This window comes from Tupaia chinensis, unplaced genomic scaffold, assembly GCF_000334495.1.
Source record: "Tupaia chinensis unplaced genomic scaffold, TupChi_1.0 Scaffold000048_1, whole genome shotgun sequence".
In the NCBI taxonomy this organism is placed as follows: domain Eukaryota; kingdom Metazoa; phylum Chordata; class Mammalia; order Scandentia; family Tupaiidae; genus Tupaia; species Tupaia belangeri.
In genome coordinates this window covers 3,443,831-3,464,607 of record NW_006159506.1, presented here as the reverse complement: position 1 = coordinate 3,464,607, position 20,777 = coordinate 3,443,831, and the positions used below count along the sequence as shown (strand labels likewise).

Genomic DNA, 20,777 nt, shown 5'->3' with positions numbered 1-20,777 from the left:
CAAGAGGAGAATGGAGGAGAAGGAATTGCAGCATGGCCATCTCCCCCAAGAGGTGATTTCTCTCTTTCTGCCTCTCTGTCTCTCCGGCAAGCGCACATGCCCTATAGCAAAAATCTCTAAAAAAAAAAAAAAAGTTAAAAAAAGTTTAGCCTTTCAAGATCAGCAGTTGGCGTAATGGCTATGTTGTTGGACTCCCATGTAGTTGACCATGGTTCAAGTCCCTGACCCGGTGACTTGAACTCATGCCGGGGGCATGTGCGTGACCAAGATCCCAAGAGGAGAATGGAGAAGAAGGGATTGCGGTTGCATGCGTGCCCAAGATCCCAAGAGGAGAATGGAGAAGGGATTGGGGTGTGGCCATCCTCCCTGGGGGGTAACTTCTTTCTGTTTCTCTGTCTCTCTCTGTGTTTCTGGCGAGCGCACGTGCCTTATAGCGAAAACCTCTCAAAAAATAAAAAATAAATAAAAATAAATAAATATACATTAGCTAAATTAGCCTTTGGGAACGGCAGATGTTGTAATGGTTACATCATTGGACTCCCACGTAGTCGACCACGGTTCCAGTCCCGAACCCCACAGCTTGAAACTCAACTGGGCACGTGTGTGTGTGCGCGCGCGTGTGTGTGCACGTGCCCGAGACCCCACAGCTTGAAACTCAACTGGGCACGTGTGTGTGTGCGCGCGCGCGTGTGTGTGCACGTGCCCGAGACACTGACTGAGGTGAGAATGGAGGAGAGGGGATTGTGGTGCCCCATTTCCTCCCAGGGTGGTGATTTCTCACTTCCTATCTCTGTCTCTCCAGCCAGCACATGCACCCTATAGTAACAATCTCAAAAAAAAAAAAAACAAAACAAACTTAGCCTTTATCTATCAGAATGCCCCAGTCACCTTGTGTAGTAAGGTAGCCAGTGAGGCAAGGCTGTTAATGAATGTGCCTTTTGAAAGACCTTACCTAGCCGAGGAGAGAACATTAAGCCCTGGAAATAATCTGGCCGAATAGCCAGTCATATGTCACGTTTACAGCGAACCCGGCCAGTGTGGAAAGAAGATATGTGCAAAGAGACAGGGTTATAAGTGAGTTATTTTTAGGTCCTACCTAGTAATGGGCAGAATCTCTCTCCAGGCAGCGTTCACAGGTTCCAAACCAAAGCTTTTAACTTGGCAGTGCCGTTTGAGCAAACAAACTCAGCCAGTTGAACACAATGATTAACAGGAAACTGCTGGGGAACTGACACAGTTACCAGCCCTTGGCCGGGGAAGACGCTGGGGTTGAAATCTTTGTACGATGACTTGCAGAATGATTCTCTCTCCTCTGAGTGGTCTTGCTGTGAGGACAGGTGGACCCACGGGGATCAGACCTCTCCTGAGACATTCTCTTTTTATGTAATAACAGGTTACAGGTTAGTGGAAGACCGGGCGAAGAAAATACAGAGAGAAGGACCTCAGAAATGTGTCAAAGGAAAGTGAAAATGCAACCTAGCCGTACATGAAGGGGAAAGGAAGGAAAAGAAAAAAGACACAGAACCGTTAACTGGAAGGACACGGGACAAGCGATCCAGACCACATCCATCAGGAGGATGATCTGGGGCCCTGGAGAAAAAGTAAGTTAAATAAATTTGACGCGCTGTTCGCTGTTCAGCTCTCCAGAGACGTTTTGCTCATTTCCTGGTTTTGAATGATGGGCTCTTGGAAGCATTGTCTTTTTAGCGTGTCTCTTCTCGCCGCCCTGATCTTTGTGTTTGTTTACAATAACGAGTTGTGGGAGAATAAACGTTTTCTGAAGGCAGCTCTCGCCAATGCTTCAGTCCTAGCCGAAGCCTGCCGTCAGATTTTGAATGGGAAGGTTTTTTACATGACGGAAAATGCACTGAAAACGACCCTGCGTAGATCTACCTGTTACGAGTACATGGTTCAAAGTCATTACATAACAGAAACGCTCTCGGACGAAGAGGCCAGGTTCCCTTTGGCTTACACGATGGCCATCCACAAAGACTTTGGCACTTTTGAGAGACTCTTCAGGGCGATTTACATGCCCCAGAATGTCTACTGTGTGCACGTGGATAAGAAGGCCACAAATGCATTTAAAGATGCAGTGGAACAGTTACTGAGCTGCTTCCCAAATGCATTTCTGGCTTCCAAGATGCTGCCTGTGGTCTATGGTGGCATCTCCAGGCTCCAGGCGGACCTGAACTGTATGGAAGATCTGGTGGCCTCCCAGGTCCCCTGGAAGTACCTCCTCAACACCTGTGGGCAAGACTTCCCCCTGAAAACCAACAAGGAGATAGTCCAGTATCTGAAAGGCTTTAAAGGGAAAAACATCACCCCAGGGGTGCTGCCCCCAGCCCATGTGATGGGGCGGACTAAATTTGTGCACCGGGAACTCTTAGACAGCAAGAATCCATATGTGCTAAAAACAGCACAAAGTAAAACGTCTCCTCCTCACAATATGACCATTTACTTCGGCACTGCCTACGTGGCTCTCACAAGGGAATTTGCTAATTTTGTCCTTCAAGACCGGCACGTGTTTGACTTTCTCTCCTGGTCCAGGGACACCTACAGCCCCGACGAGCACTTCTGGGTGACGCTCAATCGGATCCCTGGTATGTAAACCTCTTTCTTTGTGTGGATACATGGTGCATGGTCGATACTGGCTAGACTGCTTAGAAAATGGTCCAGGTTTTTGAAAACATGAATTGAAACTTTTTCATGGTAATGAACATCTTCATGGCGGTTCTGTTCCCAGGTTGAGTGTTCCCACTGTCTCCATTTTACAGCTGAGAAAACTGAGATGTAGCGATGAGCAGAGCGGAGGTGGAGACGCAACTGTCTGGCTTGAGATTGCTCATACCCCAAGCTGCTTTTCTGGGCCCCAGAGACGCACCCCAAATGTGCGCTGTGGCCTTGACACCAAGCAAAAGACTGAGAGAGCACTTGGCTATATACATGACAAATTAAACCTACTCTTCCTTTAAGTGCAATGGCATTTAAAGTCGGGAGTAGAGGCCAGACAATGGTGCGGCAGTGAAATAAGACGCTTTGAATGCCATCCCACTGGCGAGTTCGAGTCTGGAGGCCTCCGTGAGTGTTCCAGGCACGTGAGTGCCCATCTTCCAGGCCTGGCTGAGGCTGGGGGGGTAGGTCAGAGTCAGAACCCATTTGGAGGGGCTGTCTCTCTGACTCATGGAGAAAATAAGTGGATAAACTTTTTTAAAAAAAGGAATAAATATAATAAATAAAATTGGAATGCCAATTTGAATCTTTTAGTAATAGTTTTGCTCCTCTGGAAGCCCCCATTGATGGCTGAGTCCCCATCCTTTCACGATGGGAGCAGAACACGACCTTTACATTTTTCATTTGCAAGTTTTTTTCTTGGAGTTAAAAATCAGTAGAGCAGGGCCAGCAGGTGATGTGGTGGTTAAGGGCATTAGACTCCCACATGGCTGACAGCAGTTCAAGTCCTGGACCTGGTGGCTTGCTTTCCCACTTTTCCTCTCTCTCTCTCTCTCTCTCTCTCTCTCTCTCTCACTCTGTCCCTCTGTGGTCAAATTAAAATAAATACATAAATAAATAAAGTTAAATAAAATAATTCTTAAAAAAATCAGTAGAGTACCTTAAAGATTTCTAGACCAGTATCATCATTTTAGAGTTGTTAGATTCCTTTATTTTATTTAAGTAATTTTTTTTTTTTTTTGGAGAAGTTTTTGCTATAGGGCGCATATACTCACCAGAAAGACAGAGAGAGAGAGACAGAAAGCGAGAAATCACCCCCAGCGGGGATGGCCACGCTGCAATCCCTTCTCCTCCATTCTCCTCTTGAGATCCTGGGCATGCACGCACATGCACCTGACGTGAGTTTAAGCCACCGGGTCTGGGAATCGAACTGCAATCGACTACATGGGAGTCCAGCGACATAGCCTTTACGCCAACTGCTGGTCCCAAGAAAATTATAGATTTAAAGCCTGCTGCCAGCCCCGAGGCTCAGCAGTTAAGGGAGCTGGATCCAATCTCAGCCCTAGTAGCTTAAAAACCACACTGGCCTGTGTGCATATATGCCCTCAATCCTGACAGGATGCAGAATGTAGTAGGAGGATTAGGGGCATGACCAAACCCCATCAGGACGTGCTTCTTCCCTCTCCTTCTTCTCCTTTCTGGCCAGCATATATGCCCTGGGCAAGAAAGAAAAAGGAAAAAAGAAAAAGAGAAAAAGGAAAAGAAAGGACAGCATTCTGAGTCTAAGAAGCGCTTATAGCAGCGTCTAAAACAAGCAGTCACCCCTGGCCATCCCTGCTAAACCATAATTACTTGGAGGGTATACAAACACCCAGGAAAAGGGACCCTATAGCAAAAATCTCCTTCAAAGCAAACAAAAAAATCTATGATTTTCTCAAAGCTGAAGTCGTCATGTAATGATAAGGGCCGAAGAAAGTCCAGTGAGGGAGGAGTGACCACAGGGCAGTGTAGGTAGCATTGTGTCCAACGTCAGGGAGCTGAAAGCCCGATTCTGTCTACAGTGTGACTTAGAGTATGAGTGGTTTTATTTATATGGATTACTATATCCTATTAACATTTACTATTGCTATGGTTATATGTATAAATATGATTGGCATTCGTAATATTTTATTTCTATCCAGTGGGTTTTGGGCTTGCTTAGAGGATGATGAGGAGTGTTTGGGTCTAAGTAGGTTCTCAAGCCAGCAGCCAAGATTCAAAAGCTGAACCCACCTCGATTTTTCTTTCTTTCTTTCTTTCTTTTTTTTTTTTTTAACAAAAGACCAAGACAAAAAAGGAAATTCAATCTGAAAAACACTTGAAGAGGGCTCACTGTTTCCACATAATTAAAATATTTGCTCGTGAAAGAGAAACTGGAGCAGCTCTGTAATTTTGGAAGACAAGTTGAGGGCCGGTGTGGGAGATGAGAGAAGGAGGTGGGAACAGGATGGGCAGCTTCTGGGGACCGGCAGGTGGCGTGGTGGTTAAGGGCGCTGGACTCCCACATGGTCAACCGCAGTTCAGGTCCCAGACCTGGTGGCTTACTTTCTCACTTTCTCTCTCTCTCTCTCCTTATTCTGTCCCTCTCTGGCCAACCTTAAATAAATCAATACATGGATAAATAAAGTTAAATAAAATAATAAGAAGAAAGAAAGGGGAGCTTCATCTGAAGTGAGCAAAGCCCCGGGGAAGCAGAGGCCTTGGAGATGCTGCAGAGGAAACATGAGTGCTGGGCAGGATGGTCTCTGAGTCTCCCAGGCGAGAGTACATGATTCCCTGCATGTTGAACAGAGACCTCGGGGGAGCACCATACTTCTCACTGTGGTTCAGCCTGTTAGCATTGGGTGTCTATACCCCCCAGTAGCGGATAACCGGGTGTCCATACCCCTCAGTAGAAGGTAACCAGGTGTCCGTACCCCTCAATAGTGGGTAACCGGTGTCCATACCCCTCAGTAGAAGGTAACCCTGTGTCTGTACCCCTCAGTAGAAGGTAACCGGGTGTCCGTACCCCTCAGTAGAAGGTAACCGGGTGTCCGTACCCCTCAGTAGAAGGTAACCGGGTGTCTGTACCCCTCAGTAGAAGGTAACTGGGTGTCCGTACCCCTCAGTAGAAGGTAACTGGGTGTCTGTACCCCTCAGTAGAAGGTAACCCTGTGTCCGTACCCCTCAGTAGAAGGTAACTGGGTGTCCGTACCCCTCAGTAGAAGGTAACTGGGTGTCCGTACCCCTCAGTAGAAGGTAACTGGGTGTCCGTACCCCTCAGTAGAAGGTAACTGGGTGTCTGTACCCCTCAGTAGAAGGTAACTGGGTATCTGTACCCCTCAGTAGAAGGTAACCCTGTGTCCATACCCCTCAGTAGAAGGTAACTGGGTGTCTGTACCCCTCAGTAGAGGGTAACTGGTATCTGTACCCCTCAGTAGAAGATAACCAGGTGTCCGTACCCCTCAGTAGAAGGTAACCGGGTGCTCGACTCCCACATGGCTGACCATGGTTCAAGTCCCGGATCTGGTGACTTGTTTTCTCACTTTCTCTCCTCTCTCTCTCTCTCTCTCTGTCTCTGCCTCTCTCTAGTGAGTGCATGTACCCTATGGAAAGAATAATAATAATAATAAGTAAATTTATAAAAAGAAAGCAGTAGTCTGTAACTAGCTAAAAGCCTCTCACCCTGCCAGCTTCTGTCACTTTTCTCAATGTTTATTTTATTGGGTCGTCGGGAAAGTCATGATGCATTTTGTATGCAAAACCTAGAAAAATATGTCATGACTTTTCCAATGACCCAATAATTGAAAATAATAATTGTAGGGACCAGCAGTTAGCATAATGGCTATGTTGCTGGACTCCCACGTAGTCGACTGCGGTTCGAGACCCGGACCCACTGGCTTAAACTCACGCTGGGCGCGTGTGCGTGCGTGCACAAGATCCCAAGAGGAGAACGGAGGAGAAGGGATTGCGGCGTGGCCATCCCCCCTGGGGGGTGATTTCTCGCTTTCTTTCTCTCTGTCTCTGTCTGTCTGGCGAGTGCACGTGCCCTATAGCAAAAACGTCTCCAAAAAAAAAAGAAAATAACAATTGTATATGTTTACAGGGTACACGTGATGTTTCAATACATGTATACATGGTAGAACAATCAAATGAGCTATTCATTACCGCAAATGTATTATTTCTTTTTAGTGAGAACTTCTAACATCTTCTTTTAGCTATTTTGAAATATACAGAACATTATTTTCTTTAATTCTTTAATTAATTAATTAATTTTAATTTGACCCGAGAGGGACAGAGCGAGAGAGAGAGAGAGGGAGAGGGAAAGTGAGAAAGCAAGTCAGCAGGTCCGGGACTCAAACCGCTGTCGGCCACCTGGGAGTCCAGCACCCTTAACCACCATACCACCTGTTGGCCCCCAGAACACTATTATTAACTGTAATCAACTTAATGTGCAACAGAACACCAGAAAGTTCCCATGTCACTATAACTTTGTATCTCTTGACCCCTTGTTCTATAATGCTCTGTATGTCTGCTACTCATTCTTTTATTTATTTATTTTTTAAGGAATTATTTATTTATTTGTTATTATTATTTATTTTTTAATGTGACCAAAGGAAGACAGTGAAAGGGAAGGTGAGAAAGCCAGCCTCCAGGTCTGGGACTCAAACCGTGGTTGGTCATGTGGGAGTCCAATACCTTAACCACTATGCTACCTGCCAGCCGCACCTTTGCTGCTCATTCTAATCAGTTCTCCTTAAGATCCAGTTGCAGTGGCATGTTCTCAGCACCTTTATTTCCCCATAGAACCATCACCCCTTATGTTTTTATTTTATTTTATTTTGCTAGAGGGCACTTACACTAGTCAGAGAGAGACAGAGATAGAGAGAGAAGGAGAGGAGAAAACGTTTCACCCTACTCCCCCATGCTCCATGGGGCACAATCATCCTGCAATCCCTCCCTTCCATCTCTCCCTCCTTCAGGGATTTTGGGCATGCACACACATGTGCCCAGAGTGTTTCTCAAGTTGCTGGGTCCAGATCTTGAACTGCAAAGTCTGCCATGTGGGATCCGACTGGCTTAGCCACCAGGCCACAGAACCTCCCTACGTCCCCCGACTTCATTCATGCTTCTCCTGTAGGGCATGTCCTCCAGTGCACCTTAAGTATTTGTGTGGGCCCTGCTCCCCACCACCAGGCACACGTGACCGAGAGCGATTGGCACCAGGGCCTGGCCTTGGCCCGGCCTCATCATTGAGCAGGGTTCCAATGTCACACTCAGGAGCAAATGAGCAGGAGAGAAAAGGTCGTTGCTCTGCTGGTCTCCAATCACTGCCTACAAATGAAAAACTGTGATTCTCCTTGAGCTTTGCAGAAAGCTTACTCTGTGATTCAGCAATCTGGCCCAGCTTTAAAACATTCCCCAGGGCAGGAGCCTAACACCCCCACTTACATGCCCCACTCCCCACTCACCCGGACTTTCCCAAAGGGCAGACAGACATCCTTTGCCCCCGATGGTCCTCAGGAAGCAGCTGGGGAGTGTGCTTGACCTGCGGGAATTATTCGTCAGCGGACTGCTCAGGTCATGCGTCTTGACGATTGAAGTTGTCTGTTTTAGTTCAGGTCTAGAAAAGTGAAATCTAGAAAGAAATTCACCAGTTATTTTGGCCCTGAGAAGATTTGGTTTAAAATATCCAGAAAATCTAGTTAAAGAGGCTCATTTGGGTCTGATTTGAATTCCCTGTATAAGGTGCTATTCCCCAAACAGACTTCTTTGCATTGCGGCTAGGCGAGTTTTTCTCCCCTGGGTCTGTCTTTGTCTGGAAAACTCCAGGTTATCTTTGAGGGCAGAGCAGAATGGTTCTGTGGTCTCTGAAGCCTTTGACAGCCCCCTGCCCCTGGGCAGAGCTAAAGGCTGTCCTTTGTGTCCCAGGGACTCTCTGTTTTCACTTCACTGATAGGCTTATCTCTGTGTCAGTGCTTTGATGGCAGGGGGTACTGATAAGAGACAGGCTTGGAGGGCAGGGAGTTTATATCTCCGTGAACTTCAACCTACTCAGTGTTTGGGGTTAGATTGAATTTAATTTGTCTGCTGTTGCTAGTAGAAGGTAAATGTGTCCCCTTCGCCCCCAGTGACATGGCCAGCAGGTGGTGTGGTGGTTGGGGGTGCTGGACTCCCACATAGTCGATGGTGGTTCAAGTCCCAGACCTGGTGGCTCACTTGCTCTCTCCAGCCCTATATAAAATAGAAAATATAATATTTTAAATAATATAAAATATAAAATTTTTATGAATTACTTTTTATTTCTCCTTATTATTATAATAAAAAAGTATGGGTCAGCAGATGGCATAATAGTTATGTCGTTGGACTCCCACATAGTTGACCCTGGTTCACATCCCAGACCCCGTGGCTTAAAACTCACCCCAGGCATGTGTGCTTGTGTGCCCAAGATCCTGAGAGGGGAATAGAGGAGGAGGGATTGCCGTCCCCTCTGATGGGTGATTTCTTGCTTACTACCTCTCTCCATCTCTGTCTCTCCATTGAATGCATGTGCCCCATAACAAAAATCTCTCAAAAAGAGAAAAGAAAGAAAGTAAAGGTGGCAATGTCGTCACGCAAATCTTGAAGTTTTTTACTCTCCAAGTCACTGGCAATTTCCCATGGATCAAGAATTAACAGCTGTCGGGACCAGCATTTGGCGTAATGGCTATGTCGTTGGACTCCCATGTAGTTGATTGACCACGGTTTGAATCCCAGAACCAGTGGCTTAAACTCACACCTGGTGCGTGTGCGTACGTGCCCAAGATCCCGAGAGGAGAATGGAGGAGGAGGGATTGCAGCGTGGCCAACCCCTCTGGGGGCGTGATTTCTCACTTTCTGCCTCTCTGTCTCTTTCTGTCTCTCTGGCAAGCGCAAGCTCTCTATAGCAAAAACCTCTCCTAAAAAAAAAAAAAAGAGTAACAGCTCTTGGGGCCAGCAGGTGGTGTGGTGGTTGAGAACGCTGGACTCCCACCTGGCTGACCGTGGTTCGAGTATTTACGGAGGTTTAATTTACATACTGCATAGTTTATTGAGTTGTAATTCATACATCATAAAATTCATCTACTGTAAGTGGACAGTTCAGTGGTACTTCTGTTCTATTTAGAGTTGTGCAGCCGTGACCCCAATGTAACGTAGCATATCTGTATCTCCTCCAAACGGAACCTCGTACCCATGTGCAGCTACTTCCCCTTCTCACACCCAGCCTCTACTTCTAGGGTCTGATGGATTTGTCTTTATGGGTATTTCATATAAATTGAATTGCACAATATGTGTCTTCATGTCTGGCTACTTAGCATAATTTTGCTTTATAATAGAGCAGGTGGTGTGGTGGTTAGGGCATTGGACCCGCTCATGGCCCATGGTGGTTCAAATCCTGGACCCGGTGGCTTACTTTCTTGCTCTCTCTCTCTCTTTCTCCCTCTGGTCAAATGAAAAAATAATAATAATAAATGAAACAATTCTTAATTTCTTTTTAACACCTATCATGCTATGAATGCATAGGGAGTAGGTTCCAGAAGCTCAGGCTCCTTTCCATTGGTTCTCACACCATGGCTTCTCGGGGTGGAGCAGGCTGGTGCTTCAGTTGAACCCAGGTAAATTTCTCTTTGGCTTCCTTCTTCTTCTGGTCATTTTCCTTCACGCATTTGAGGAAGCTATCTCTACTCTTAGAATGCTTAATATGCTCAACGCACACATTAATTCTCTTGGCAAGACTCTTGCCCTTAATTTGTTTGTTTACAGCACTGTCCACAGCATGCAGGGTAACACTGTAGACTCTTCAGTGTTTCCATGGTAACACTTGTGGGGCATTCCTTTTGAACTGTCTACACTATCACCTTTCTTGTAGATTTGCATGTATGTTGCCAAAGGAACCACTCCACGTTGTCTAAAAGGCCTAGAGAACATATATCCGGTGCCTCTCCTCTTTCCCTCATTTTGGTGAATTACAGGAACATGGAGGTTCTGGCCAAAGGAACCTTTATTATTTTTTTTAAAGAGATTTTTGCTATAGGGTGGTTGGGTTTGCCAAAGAGTGAGAGAGACAGAAAGCGAGAAATCACCCCCCATAAGAGATGGCCATGCTGCAATCCCTTCTCCTCCATTCTGCTCTCTAGATTTTGGGCACATGCCCAGAGTGAGTTTCAAGCTTCCAGGTCCAGGATTCAAACTGCAGTCGACCATGTGGGGGTCCAGCACCTTAACCACTACGCCACCTGCTGGTCCCACCATCATGTGTTTGAGGTGCATCCATGCTGTGGCATTCGTCAGCACTTCACCCCTTCCTACGGATGAACACCGTGGCCATGTAGGTACAACACATCGTTTATCCCCATCCATGGGTGGACTCTTAGGTTGTTTCTGTCATAGGTAACAGCAGGAGTCCCAATCTGTCAACAGAGGGGACATCTGACACTTCAATCATTCTTTCCAGGAATCCTAGCTAGACCCCCTGCCGCCAAGAGAGAATGAATTATTTACTTTTATTACCTAAGCTTTCTTCAGAAAATTTAGGGAAGGTTATTATCTCCTTCCTGCCATTCCACCTATACTAAGTACTTGGTTAAGGGACCAGCAATAGGTGGCATGGTGGTTAAATCACTGGACTCCCATATGGTTGACTGTGGTTTGAGTTCCGGACCTGGCACCTTGCTTTCTCATTCTCTCTCTCTCTCTTTCTCTCTTTCTGTTCCTGGTCAAATTGAAGAATAAAAACAAATAAATAAAATTAAATTTAAAAATTTTTTAAAAAAAGTAGTTGGTCAAGATCTTAATTCTCACTGGAGACAATAAACTGATATGAACAAAGTTGCCCCTAGGCAGATGCTCAGACTTTCAAAGTCCACACTGGGCATGCGTAATTGGGTAATAGGATTCCTTACCTGAGGAAAAGTACACAAACACGACTAAAAACCCACAGACTCAAACAAAAACTCAACTACGATGATTACCCTCCCCTCTTAAATATTCATGACAAGACCCTATGGTAAAAGTAACACCCAAACCTATTTCCAACACAACTATGCTCTAACACTGTCCATTCACATACCCTTCTGACTTGGGGTATATTTCTTTTTTAAAAAATAATAATTCTTTTATTTTAACTTTATTAATTATTATTGTTATTATTTTCCAATTTGACCAGAGAGAGAGACAGAGACAGAGAAAGAGAGAGGGAAAGTGAGAAAGGAAGCCACTGCCCCAAAACACAACTCAGCTCCCCTGAATAACATTTCCACTCTTTGGCCAATATGAATAACACAGCTATGAACATTCCAGAACAAGTCTTAGTGGGGACACGTGTTTTCATTTTTCTGGGTAGATTCCAAGAGTAAAATTTTTCGAATTTTACTCTGAAGTTTCACAGTTTGAGCAGCTGCCACATTGTTTTCCAAAGAGCTCAAACACTTTGTGTTCCTCACAGTAGAGAGCCAAAGTTCCAGTGTCCCCACGTATTTGACGACTCTTATTACTGCCTGTCTTAGCCATTCTAGTGGGCATGAAGCAGTGTCTCAGGATTTAGATTTGGATGTCCTTCATTAACAAGGATGTTGAACATCTTTTCATGGACTCGTTAGAAATATCTTAGTAGCTTTGGGATATATATTTTTAAATTATTTATTTAATTTTATTTAGTATTATTATTTTTAAATTTGTGATAGGGCACATGTGCTCACCAGAGAGAGACAGAGAGAGAGAGAGAGAGAAACAAGGAAAGTGAGAAAACAAGCTGCCAGGTTCAGGACTCAAACCACCGTTGGCCATGAGGGACTCCAGTGCCTTAACCACCATGCCATCTGCTGGCTCCACTTTGGGATATTTTTTGAACTAGGTACTGTTGAAACTTTTTAATTTTTGCTAGTAAGGCACATGCACTCTCCAGAGAGACAGAGACAGAGAGAGAGAGAGAGGCAGAAAGTGAGAATCATCCCCCAGGGAGAATGGCCATGCTGTAATCCCTCCTCTCCTCCCCTCAGGACAATGGGCACACACATTACATGCTCCCGACTCAGACCACGCCGTTGGCCATATGGGATCCAGCTGCCTTACCCCCCATGCCATCTGCTGACCTCTACTCTTTACCAAAGCCCCATCACCTATGTCTCGTCTGTCCTTCTCCCAGCTCTGTAGGGTGAGCGGAAGGGTCTGTTCTGGTGTCCTAGTTAGTGCTTTCGTGACTGTGACTTGGGGTTCTTCCATTTCACAGGATTTGCCCCTTAGTGGTCCCCATTTTTCTTTTCTTCTTTTTTAAAATTTTTTTTTTTTTTTTTTTATGGAGAGGTTTTTGCTGTAGGGTGCGTGCGCTCACAAGAAAGACAGAGACAGACAGCTAGAAACACCCCCCGGGGGGATGGCCACACCACAATCGCTTCTCTTCCATTCTCTTCTCGGGATCTTGGGCATGCACGCACACATGCCCAGCGTGAGTTCAAGCCACCGGGTCCAGGACTCGAACCGCCGTCAACTACATGGGAGTCCAGCGACATAGCCATTAGGCCAACTGCTGTCCAGCATTCCCCATTTTTCTGTTGCTCACGTTGCTCTGTGCTATCTACCTTTGACCATTTGGAAACGTAAGAGGGGGTTTATTGAAATCCACTTGGGTCTGGCTCAGCTCAAGCTGCTTTACTGATGATCTTTGCTGCTTTCGATGCCGATTTTTGTGTCGACAGATTCAGGCAGTGTCTGACAGAGTCTCCCAACCATTTGTTTTTACTTCAGGGATTCCTACGAGTATCTTTCTAGTTTTCTCCTTATTAGGAATGAAGTGAACTGCAAATTCCTACAGTCGTTGCAATCCAAACCTCTTTCTAGCCTTGGTGAAAAAGCATCACAGTCTTTATGGAGGGAAAGTCAATCAATCATCCTGGTAAATTTTTCCATTCAAATACAGAGCCGTGAAAAGCTGTTTTTAGCTGCTCTGTGCCTTGATAGGACTGGGTCCTGCTCTGTGAGACGCTGGCATCTTCAGTCCTCAAGAATTAGTCAAAACCAGGAGTAAGAGAGGGTGTAAGCTCCCCTTGGCTTTTATGTTTGTTTGTTTGGTTTTTGAGATTTTTGCCATAGGATATGTACGCTCCTCAGAGAGACAGAGACAGAAAGTGAGAAATCACTGCCCCGGAGGGATGGCCACACTGAGTCCCTTCTCCGTTCTTTTCTTGGGATTTTTGGCACACACGCACATGCTCCTGGCATGAATTTTAAGTTCCCAGGTCCAGGACTCAAACCATGGTCAACTATGTGGGAGTCCAGCATCATAACCATTGCTCCCTCTTCTGGTACTTTCCTTTGCTTTTAAGCTTCGAATAAAAGGGAAGTTTAAGACAGAAGGAGAGGAGCTGGCAGGTGACCTGGTGGATAAAGGCGCTGGATTCCCACATGGCCGACCACGGTTTGAGTCCTGCACCTGGCGGCTTGCCGTCTCACTTTCCCTTTCTCTCTCTCTAATCAAATTAAAAAATAATACCTAATGGAATTAAATAAGTAATCCTTAAAAAAAAAAAAAAGGAAAGAACAAAAAAAGACAGGAGGAGAAATGAGGTCAAGAAAAAGGCAGGGTTGGGCCCAGCAGTTGGTGTAATGGCTGTCGCTGGACTCCCATGTAGCCAACCCCATTGTTTGTTGTTGGTGGTGTGGTTTTAACACCTCTCAGTGGGGATGATTGTACTGCAAATCCTTCTCTTCCATTGTCTCCGGCACACATGCACATGTGCCTGAGATTCGGACTGAGAAGTTGGCCACGCGAGATCCAGCCGCCTTACCCACCACGCCACGGGCTGACCCCAGACTTAGTTCTTATAAGAAAGGTTGAAAACAAGTTTAGCCATACTGATCAGGAGAGCAGGTGTTCTGAGCGTTGTGAAGGAGGGGGTCCAGGGAGCTTGCAGGAGAGACCTGTCTTCTGGTATGCCAAGGTGAGAAAGAAGACAAGCTTCGAACTAATTGTTCTCCACAGGCAAGGCCATAACGAGGGCTCGCAGGTTCTTTGTCCCTTGAGATTCATTCCAGGTGCCTGGTTAATCAGTTAAGGACCAGCCCTCTGGAGGCCAGGCCAGGCTGGGACGGGTGACCCCCAGGTCACACCTTCTGTTTGACTGGTCAGAATATTGCAGACACGTGATCACCAGAAGAGACGGCAGGAGATGTGGAACTGACTGTCAGTCGTGTTGTAAGCTGTAAGGGATAGGTCCGTCCAGGGTGGCTTTCTGAGCAAGGAAGTGGGAGGAAAGGCAAAAGAACATCAGTGCTTCTGGTCTGTGTGCCTTCCCCATAGCTGTGCTGTTTGTACCCTGGGGACAGGAATGCGTGCGCCTTACCCGGAAGTGAATGCAGCCCTCCCTATTTCTCAGGACTTCCCCCTAAAGCAGACCTGGGCTCGGATGCCAGGACAGCCCTGGGTGCAGGAGGGCATGGGTGCTCAGAGCAAGGCTGGGGCCTACCGCTGCTCAGATACAAGCTCTGAGTCAGCCTTTCCCGGCTGAGTGCCCAGGACAGACCTGGTGACCTGAGCAAGCTTCCGTCATGTGAAAAGTCGGGGGTCGTGTTAAACAGCCTCAGCTTTATCACTCAACATCCTGGTTTCTTGTTGCACCCCAGAGAGAGAAAGAGAGAGGGAGAGGGCGAAAGCACCCAGAATGGAGCATGGTTATACCACAATCCCCTTCCCATTTTTCCACCTCGTTGGGATTTCGGACACATACACAAAAGCACCCGCTGTGTTTTTCAAGACACGGGGACCAGTTCGAGCCCTGGACCCAGTGTCTTAAAACTCACGTCAGGCGCGTGTGTGGGCGTGCCCAAAATCCTGGGCGGAGAATGGAGAAGGGATGGCAGTGTGGCCGTCCCCTCTGGGTGATGACTTCTCACTTTCTGTCTGTCTCTCTGGTGAGTGCACATGCTCTGTAGCAAAAATCTCTCTGGAAAAAAGAAAAAAGGTAGAAGAAAAAGTCATGATGTACTTTTTTCTAAATAAAACTGTATCATGACTTTTCCAACAACTCAGTATTTGTGAAGGTCACCTTTTTTGGTTGGCATTTTTATTTCATTATTTTTGTGGTGGTGTAGAGAAGGACCAATATCTGGAGGTGATTTTGGCTGGCACAGCCGAGGTGGGGGGAGGTGGCAGAGGGTGCTCCTGACAGTTAGTGGGTCCTTGTCAAGGATGCCCCTAACATCCCACTCCGCACAAACAGTTCCTCTTTTTTCTTTTTTTTTTTTTTAGAGAGGTTTTTGTTATAGGGCACGTGCACTCACCAGAGAGACAGAGAGAACGAAAGCAAGAAATCACCCTCCAGGGGGGAATGGCCACGCTGCAATCCCTTCTCCTCCGTTCTCCTTTAGGATCTTGGGCACGCACGCACACGCGCCCGGCGTGAGTTTAAACCACTGGGTCCGGGATGCGAACGGCGGGCGACTACATGGAAGTCCAGCGACATAGCCATTACGCCAACTGCTGGTCCCACAATTCCTCATTTTTCAGCCCCAAATGCCGACAGTACCGAGATTGGTAGATTTTGTCCTGTACTAACGCTGAGCAATATCGGAGAGGTGTCCAGTTTGGGTTATTTATGGCTACGATGAATATATCTTTGGATGAATGTGTTTACATTTCTGCTTCGTAAAAACCTCAAAAATGAGTGACTAAGTCATAGAAGAAAAAGAGGTTCAACGTTAATAGGTACTGGGAGTTTTCTAAATTGTATCAAATCCCGCTTCCCGGTAGGACATGAGCTTTCCAGATGCTTCACATCTTTTTCAGTACTTGGCATTTTCTGCTTTTTTGTTTGCATTTTTTTATAGAGCATGTGTGCTCGCCAGAGAGAGAAGGGAGAGAGGGAGACAGAGGAAAGTAGGAATGCACCCCCTGGGAAGCTGGCCACACCACAATCCCTTCTCCATTCTCCTCTTGGGAATTTGAGCACACATGCCGACATGTTTTTCAATCTACTGGGTCTGGGACTCATACCACTCAGTCGACTCTGTGGTATCCACCCGCATTAACCACTATGCCTCTGGCTAGCTTCGTTTTTTTCTTTTCTTCTTCTTTTTTTAATCCTTCCCCTACACCCTCTGCCAGTTTGGTGTGTGGAGCACTGTATACTCAGTGCAGCAGTGTGTGTTGTTAAATTGTTCCATACTTTGAGAAAGACAGGTTACACACAGGCGTGGTCTCTGCGTGTAGTAATTAGAGAGACACACGCAGGACGTAACTGGGGTTGCTCTCAGGCACGTCAGCACCAGGCCCTCTGTGTCACCGTGATTCCGGCTCCTCCTCGTCTCACCAGCTAGCTTTCTGTAGGACATTTTGTTCTAGGGATCTGAGTATCTCTCATTTGATTTCATGTTTATTAAATCATTCCTAGCTGTACAGTTCTGTTCATCCCCAAACATCGCCTTTTCTTACAAATACTTGCTTACTTACAGTAAAATAACTTATCTGGAGCCACTGAAGAAAAAAAAAAGTCAAAAAACGTCTCTTGAGAGCAAAAAATCTCATGACATGTGTGCTCACCAGAGACACAGAGAGAGACAGAAAGTGAGAAACTGCCCCCCCAGGGGAGATGGCCACACTCCAGTCTCTTCTCCTCCATTCTCCTCTTGGGATTTTGGGCACACACGCACATGTGCCTGTGGTGAATTTCAAGTCACCGGGTCCAGGACTCGAACCGCAGTCAACTGTGTGGGAGTCTAGCTCCTTAACCACTATGCCACCCACTAGCTCCCACAACCTGTATTTTAACAACCCCTTTGGGTGATGAGATGGGAAGCTAAAGTTTGCAAACCACTAATCTGGCTAACTTTATCCTTAAGCTACAGACACACCCAGTTCGAAACACTGTTTTGGTAACACAGAACAATTAATGAGTCAGCTGCCTGCCTCCCCAGGTTAAAGGACTGATTTCCACAGTGAATTAGGCAGTACATTTCATCTCAAAATTGGGCATGAATTCTTTTTTGTAACTTTTTTTTTTTTAACTATCTAAGCTCCCAAATGTCAAGATCTTTATATTTCTTTCTTTCTTTCTTTCTTTTTAAATATTTAACTTCATTTCTTTATTTTTTAATTTGACCAGAGAGGGACAGAGTGAAAGAGAAAGTGAGAAAGCAAGCCATCTGGTCTGGGACTCGAACTGTGGTCGACCATGTGGGAGTCCAGCACCCTTAACCACCATGCCACCTGCCAGCCCCAGATCTTTATGTTTCCTTTTAAAAAAAATTTTTTTGGCTGGGGGGGAATGAGGTTTTTTGCTATAGGGCATGTGTGCTTGCCAGAAAGCCAGAAAGTGACAGAGAGACAGAAAGCAAGAAATCACCCCCCAGGAGCATGGCCACGCCGCAATCCCTTCTCCTCCATTCTCCTCTTGGGATCTTGGGCATGCATGCACACGCGCCCGGCGTGAGTTTAAGCCACCGGGTCCAGAACTCTAACCACAGTCGGCTACATGGGAGTCCAGCGACATAGCCGTTACACCAACTGCTGGTCCCAAGAGTTTTATATTCCTAATCGCTGCACGTAGGCTACCAGGAGATTGACACCTGTTAGCGTGTGCTTTAACATTTGCCTGTTTGAATACGCGTGTGCTCTTTTGCAAGTATTTGCTTAGCATCCTTTGGCATCCAGGAAGCGTCTCCATGACAGCTTTGCTGTACCAGAATCAGGTGCAGATCACTCGACCCACACCAAGATGAGATGGGCTGGTGTGACCGCCTTCTGGGCTGGTTACCCGGGTCTTTAATATTGGGCTGGCAGGTGGCATGGTGGTTGAGGGCTCTGGAGTTCAAGACTGCATGTCTGACTGCAGTTCAAGTCCCAGACCTGGTGGCTTGCTTTCTCACTTTCCCCCTGTCCCTCTCTAGTCAATTAAAATAAACAAAGTTAAATAAAATAATTTTAAAAAGAAAAATAAAAAAGAATTATTTTTATATCTATCTCTTTCTTTCTTTCTTTCTCTCTTTCTTTTTCTTTCTTTCTTTTAATTTGACCAGAGAGGGACAGAGAGAAAGAGAGAGGGAAAGAAGAGAGAGAGTTAGAGTGAGAAAGCAAGCTGCCAGGTCTGGGACTTGAACCATGGTGGGCCATGTGGGAGTCCAGCACCTCCAACCACCACACCACCTGCTGGCCCCCTTAAATAAAATAATTCTTAAAAAAAAACCCACATCTACCTATTAGCTTTATTTCCTTTCTCTGAAGCGAGAGTTTAGAATGACCTTTTGGGTTCAGTGATCTTGACAACAAATGGCTTCTGTTACTAATTAGGTGAATAGCAGAGAAAGTACAATGATTGGATCCCAGGAGAAAGGTTTTCCCCAGCGAATCCCACTGGAGGCCTCAGTTACAGGAGAATTATTGTTCAGAGCTGCTTTGGACATATCTTCTCTTTCACACCATGATCACCGCCATTAAAAAAATATATTTCTTTTAGATGTAAGTTTAATCAGAGGGTATATGTGCTCGAGAGAGAGGAGATGAGAGCTCTCAGGGGAGCATAGTCGCATTGCAAGCATTTCTCCTCCATTTCTCTTTGCCATCGAGATTTTGGACATGCACACACATGTGCCTGGCATGTTTCTCAAGCCACCAGGGCTGGGATTCGAACAACAGCCACGTGAGCTCCAACTCCTAATGCACAGTGCTTACTGTGTTAGGAGGCCAGCCCACCATTTAAACATTTTAAAAGATGAGACCAGTAGTTGACATAATGGCTATGTTGCTGGACTCCCATGTAGTTGAAATGCGATTGGAGTCCCCGACCCAGTCAGTGGCTTAAACTCATACTGGGTGCACGAGCGTGCATGCCCAAGATCCTGAGAGGAGAATGGAGAAGGGTTTGCGACTTGGCCATCCCCCCTGGGGGGTGATTTCTCGCTTTCTGTCTCTCTGTTTTTTCTGGCAAGTGTACGCACCCTATAGCAAAAAACCTGTCCAAAAAAAAAACACCAGTATCAAATCTGTAGATTGCTCTAGGCAGAATGAATAAACATTTAAACAATAAGTCTTTCTTTTTTTAGAGAGAGAGATTTTGATACAGGGCGCTTGTGCTCACTGGAGAGACAGAGAGACAGAAAGAGAGAAATCACCCCTCATATAGTATATGGCTGCGCCACAATTCCTTCTCCCCCATTCTCCTTTCTAGTATATGGCCTCGCCACAATTCCTTCTCCTCCATTTTCCTTTCAGGATTTTTGGCATGCATGCACCCTTATACCAAAATAAAACCTTTCCAAAAAAAAAAAAGGAAAACAATCTGATCACTCCAAACAGAATGACTTACGTGGCTAACCAATGTGAATTGGACAGTCAGCCTTCTCTAGTTTTGCAATGTATTACTCTTCGGGCAAGGGGAAAAAAAAAGAAATCTCGGTATTTCATAGGTAAGAAGGAATCCCTGAGTCATGTCATCGACCGCAGTAACCAAGTGAGCCATTTAGCAATGCCCTCCCAAAGAAAAGCCGTCAACAAGCCAAACCGCTATTGCAACCTCACCTCCTGTAAGCTTTTCTGCCGGAGTAGCTCAGCCCTTCACTGCCACTTCATCTCTGTCCCAGCCAGTCCTCTCAGTTGCTAGTGTTTATGTAACCTTTTCAAAAAGAGTGTTTCCATTCAAACTGTGTCCCCTCTCATTCTTTCCCAGTACAGGATACTGGTTAATTGGGAATGGAGAAACACGCCCCCAGGATGATTATGAAAGTCTAATGAGGTTTCTGTTAGTACCCTTAAGCAATTAAACAGGATAAAGACGCATGAGGACCGAGGTTTCTGTTAGTACCCTTAAGCAAGCAATTAAACAGGATAAAGACGCATGAGGAAATGTGGGCTGAGGCCCTTCTGCCTGTTCCACCCATTGCCTGGAAGGACTCCTCCTTGGGCGCTCCTCTGGCAATGAGATCAAGTTCAGGGAGCCTGCAGGTGGCGTGGTGGTTGAGACGCTGGATTCCCACATGGCTGACCATGGTTCTAGTCTGAGACCTGGTGACTTGCTTTCTCACTTTCCCTCTCTCTTTGTCTCTCTTCTCTCTCTCTCTGGTCAAATTTAAAAATAAGAATAATAATAAAATTAAATAAATAATATATATATTAAATTTTATTATTTTTATTATTTTACTTCATTTTTTAATACATTCAATGACCTTTTTTAGCTTACAAAGTGAATATTTCACTATGTGAACATTTCTCCCTAGTCCAGTTGGTTAAACTGTAAAATATCTTCAACAGATAATACCACATTTTTTTGTCCCATTAATGCTTTGCCTCCCTATTTTTCTTCTAA

General features: G+C 45.8%; 1 protein-coding gene across 1 annotated transcript in view; it reads left to right on the top strand.

Annotated features, from left to right (window-relative positions):
* The first annotated feature begins 1,137 nt into the window (after positions 1–1,137).
* LOC102485510 (glucosaminyl (N-acetyl) transferase 2 (I blood group)) overlaps positions 1,138–20,777 on the top strand; it is a 78,720-nt gene continuing 59,080 nt past the window's right edge. The window contains exon 1 of the mRNA XM_014591029.2: positions 1,138–2,600. Coding sequence (XP_014446515.1) covers positions 1,676–2,600 — 925 coding nt within the window. The 5' untranslated portion in view covers positions 1,138–1,675. The remainder of the gene's footprint in view (positions 2,601–20,777) is intronic.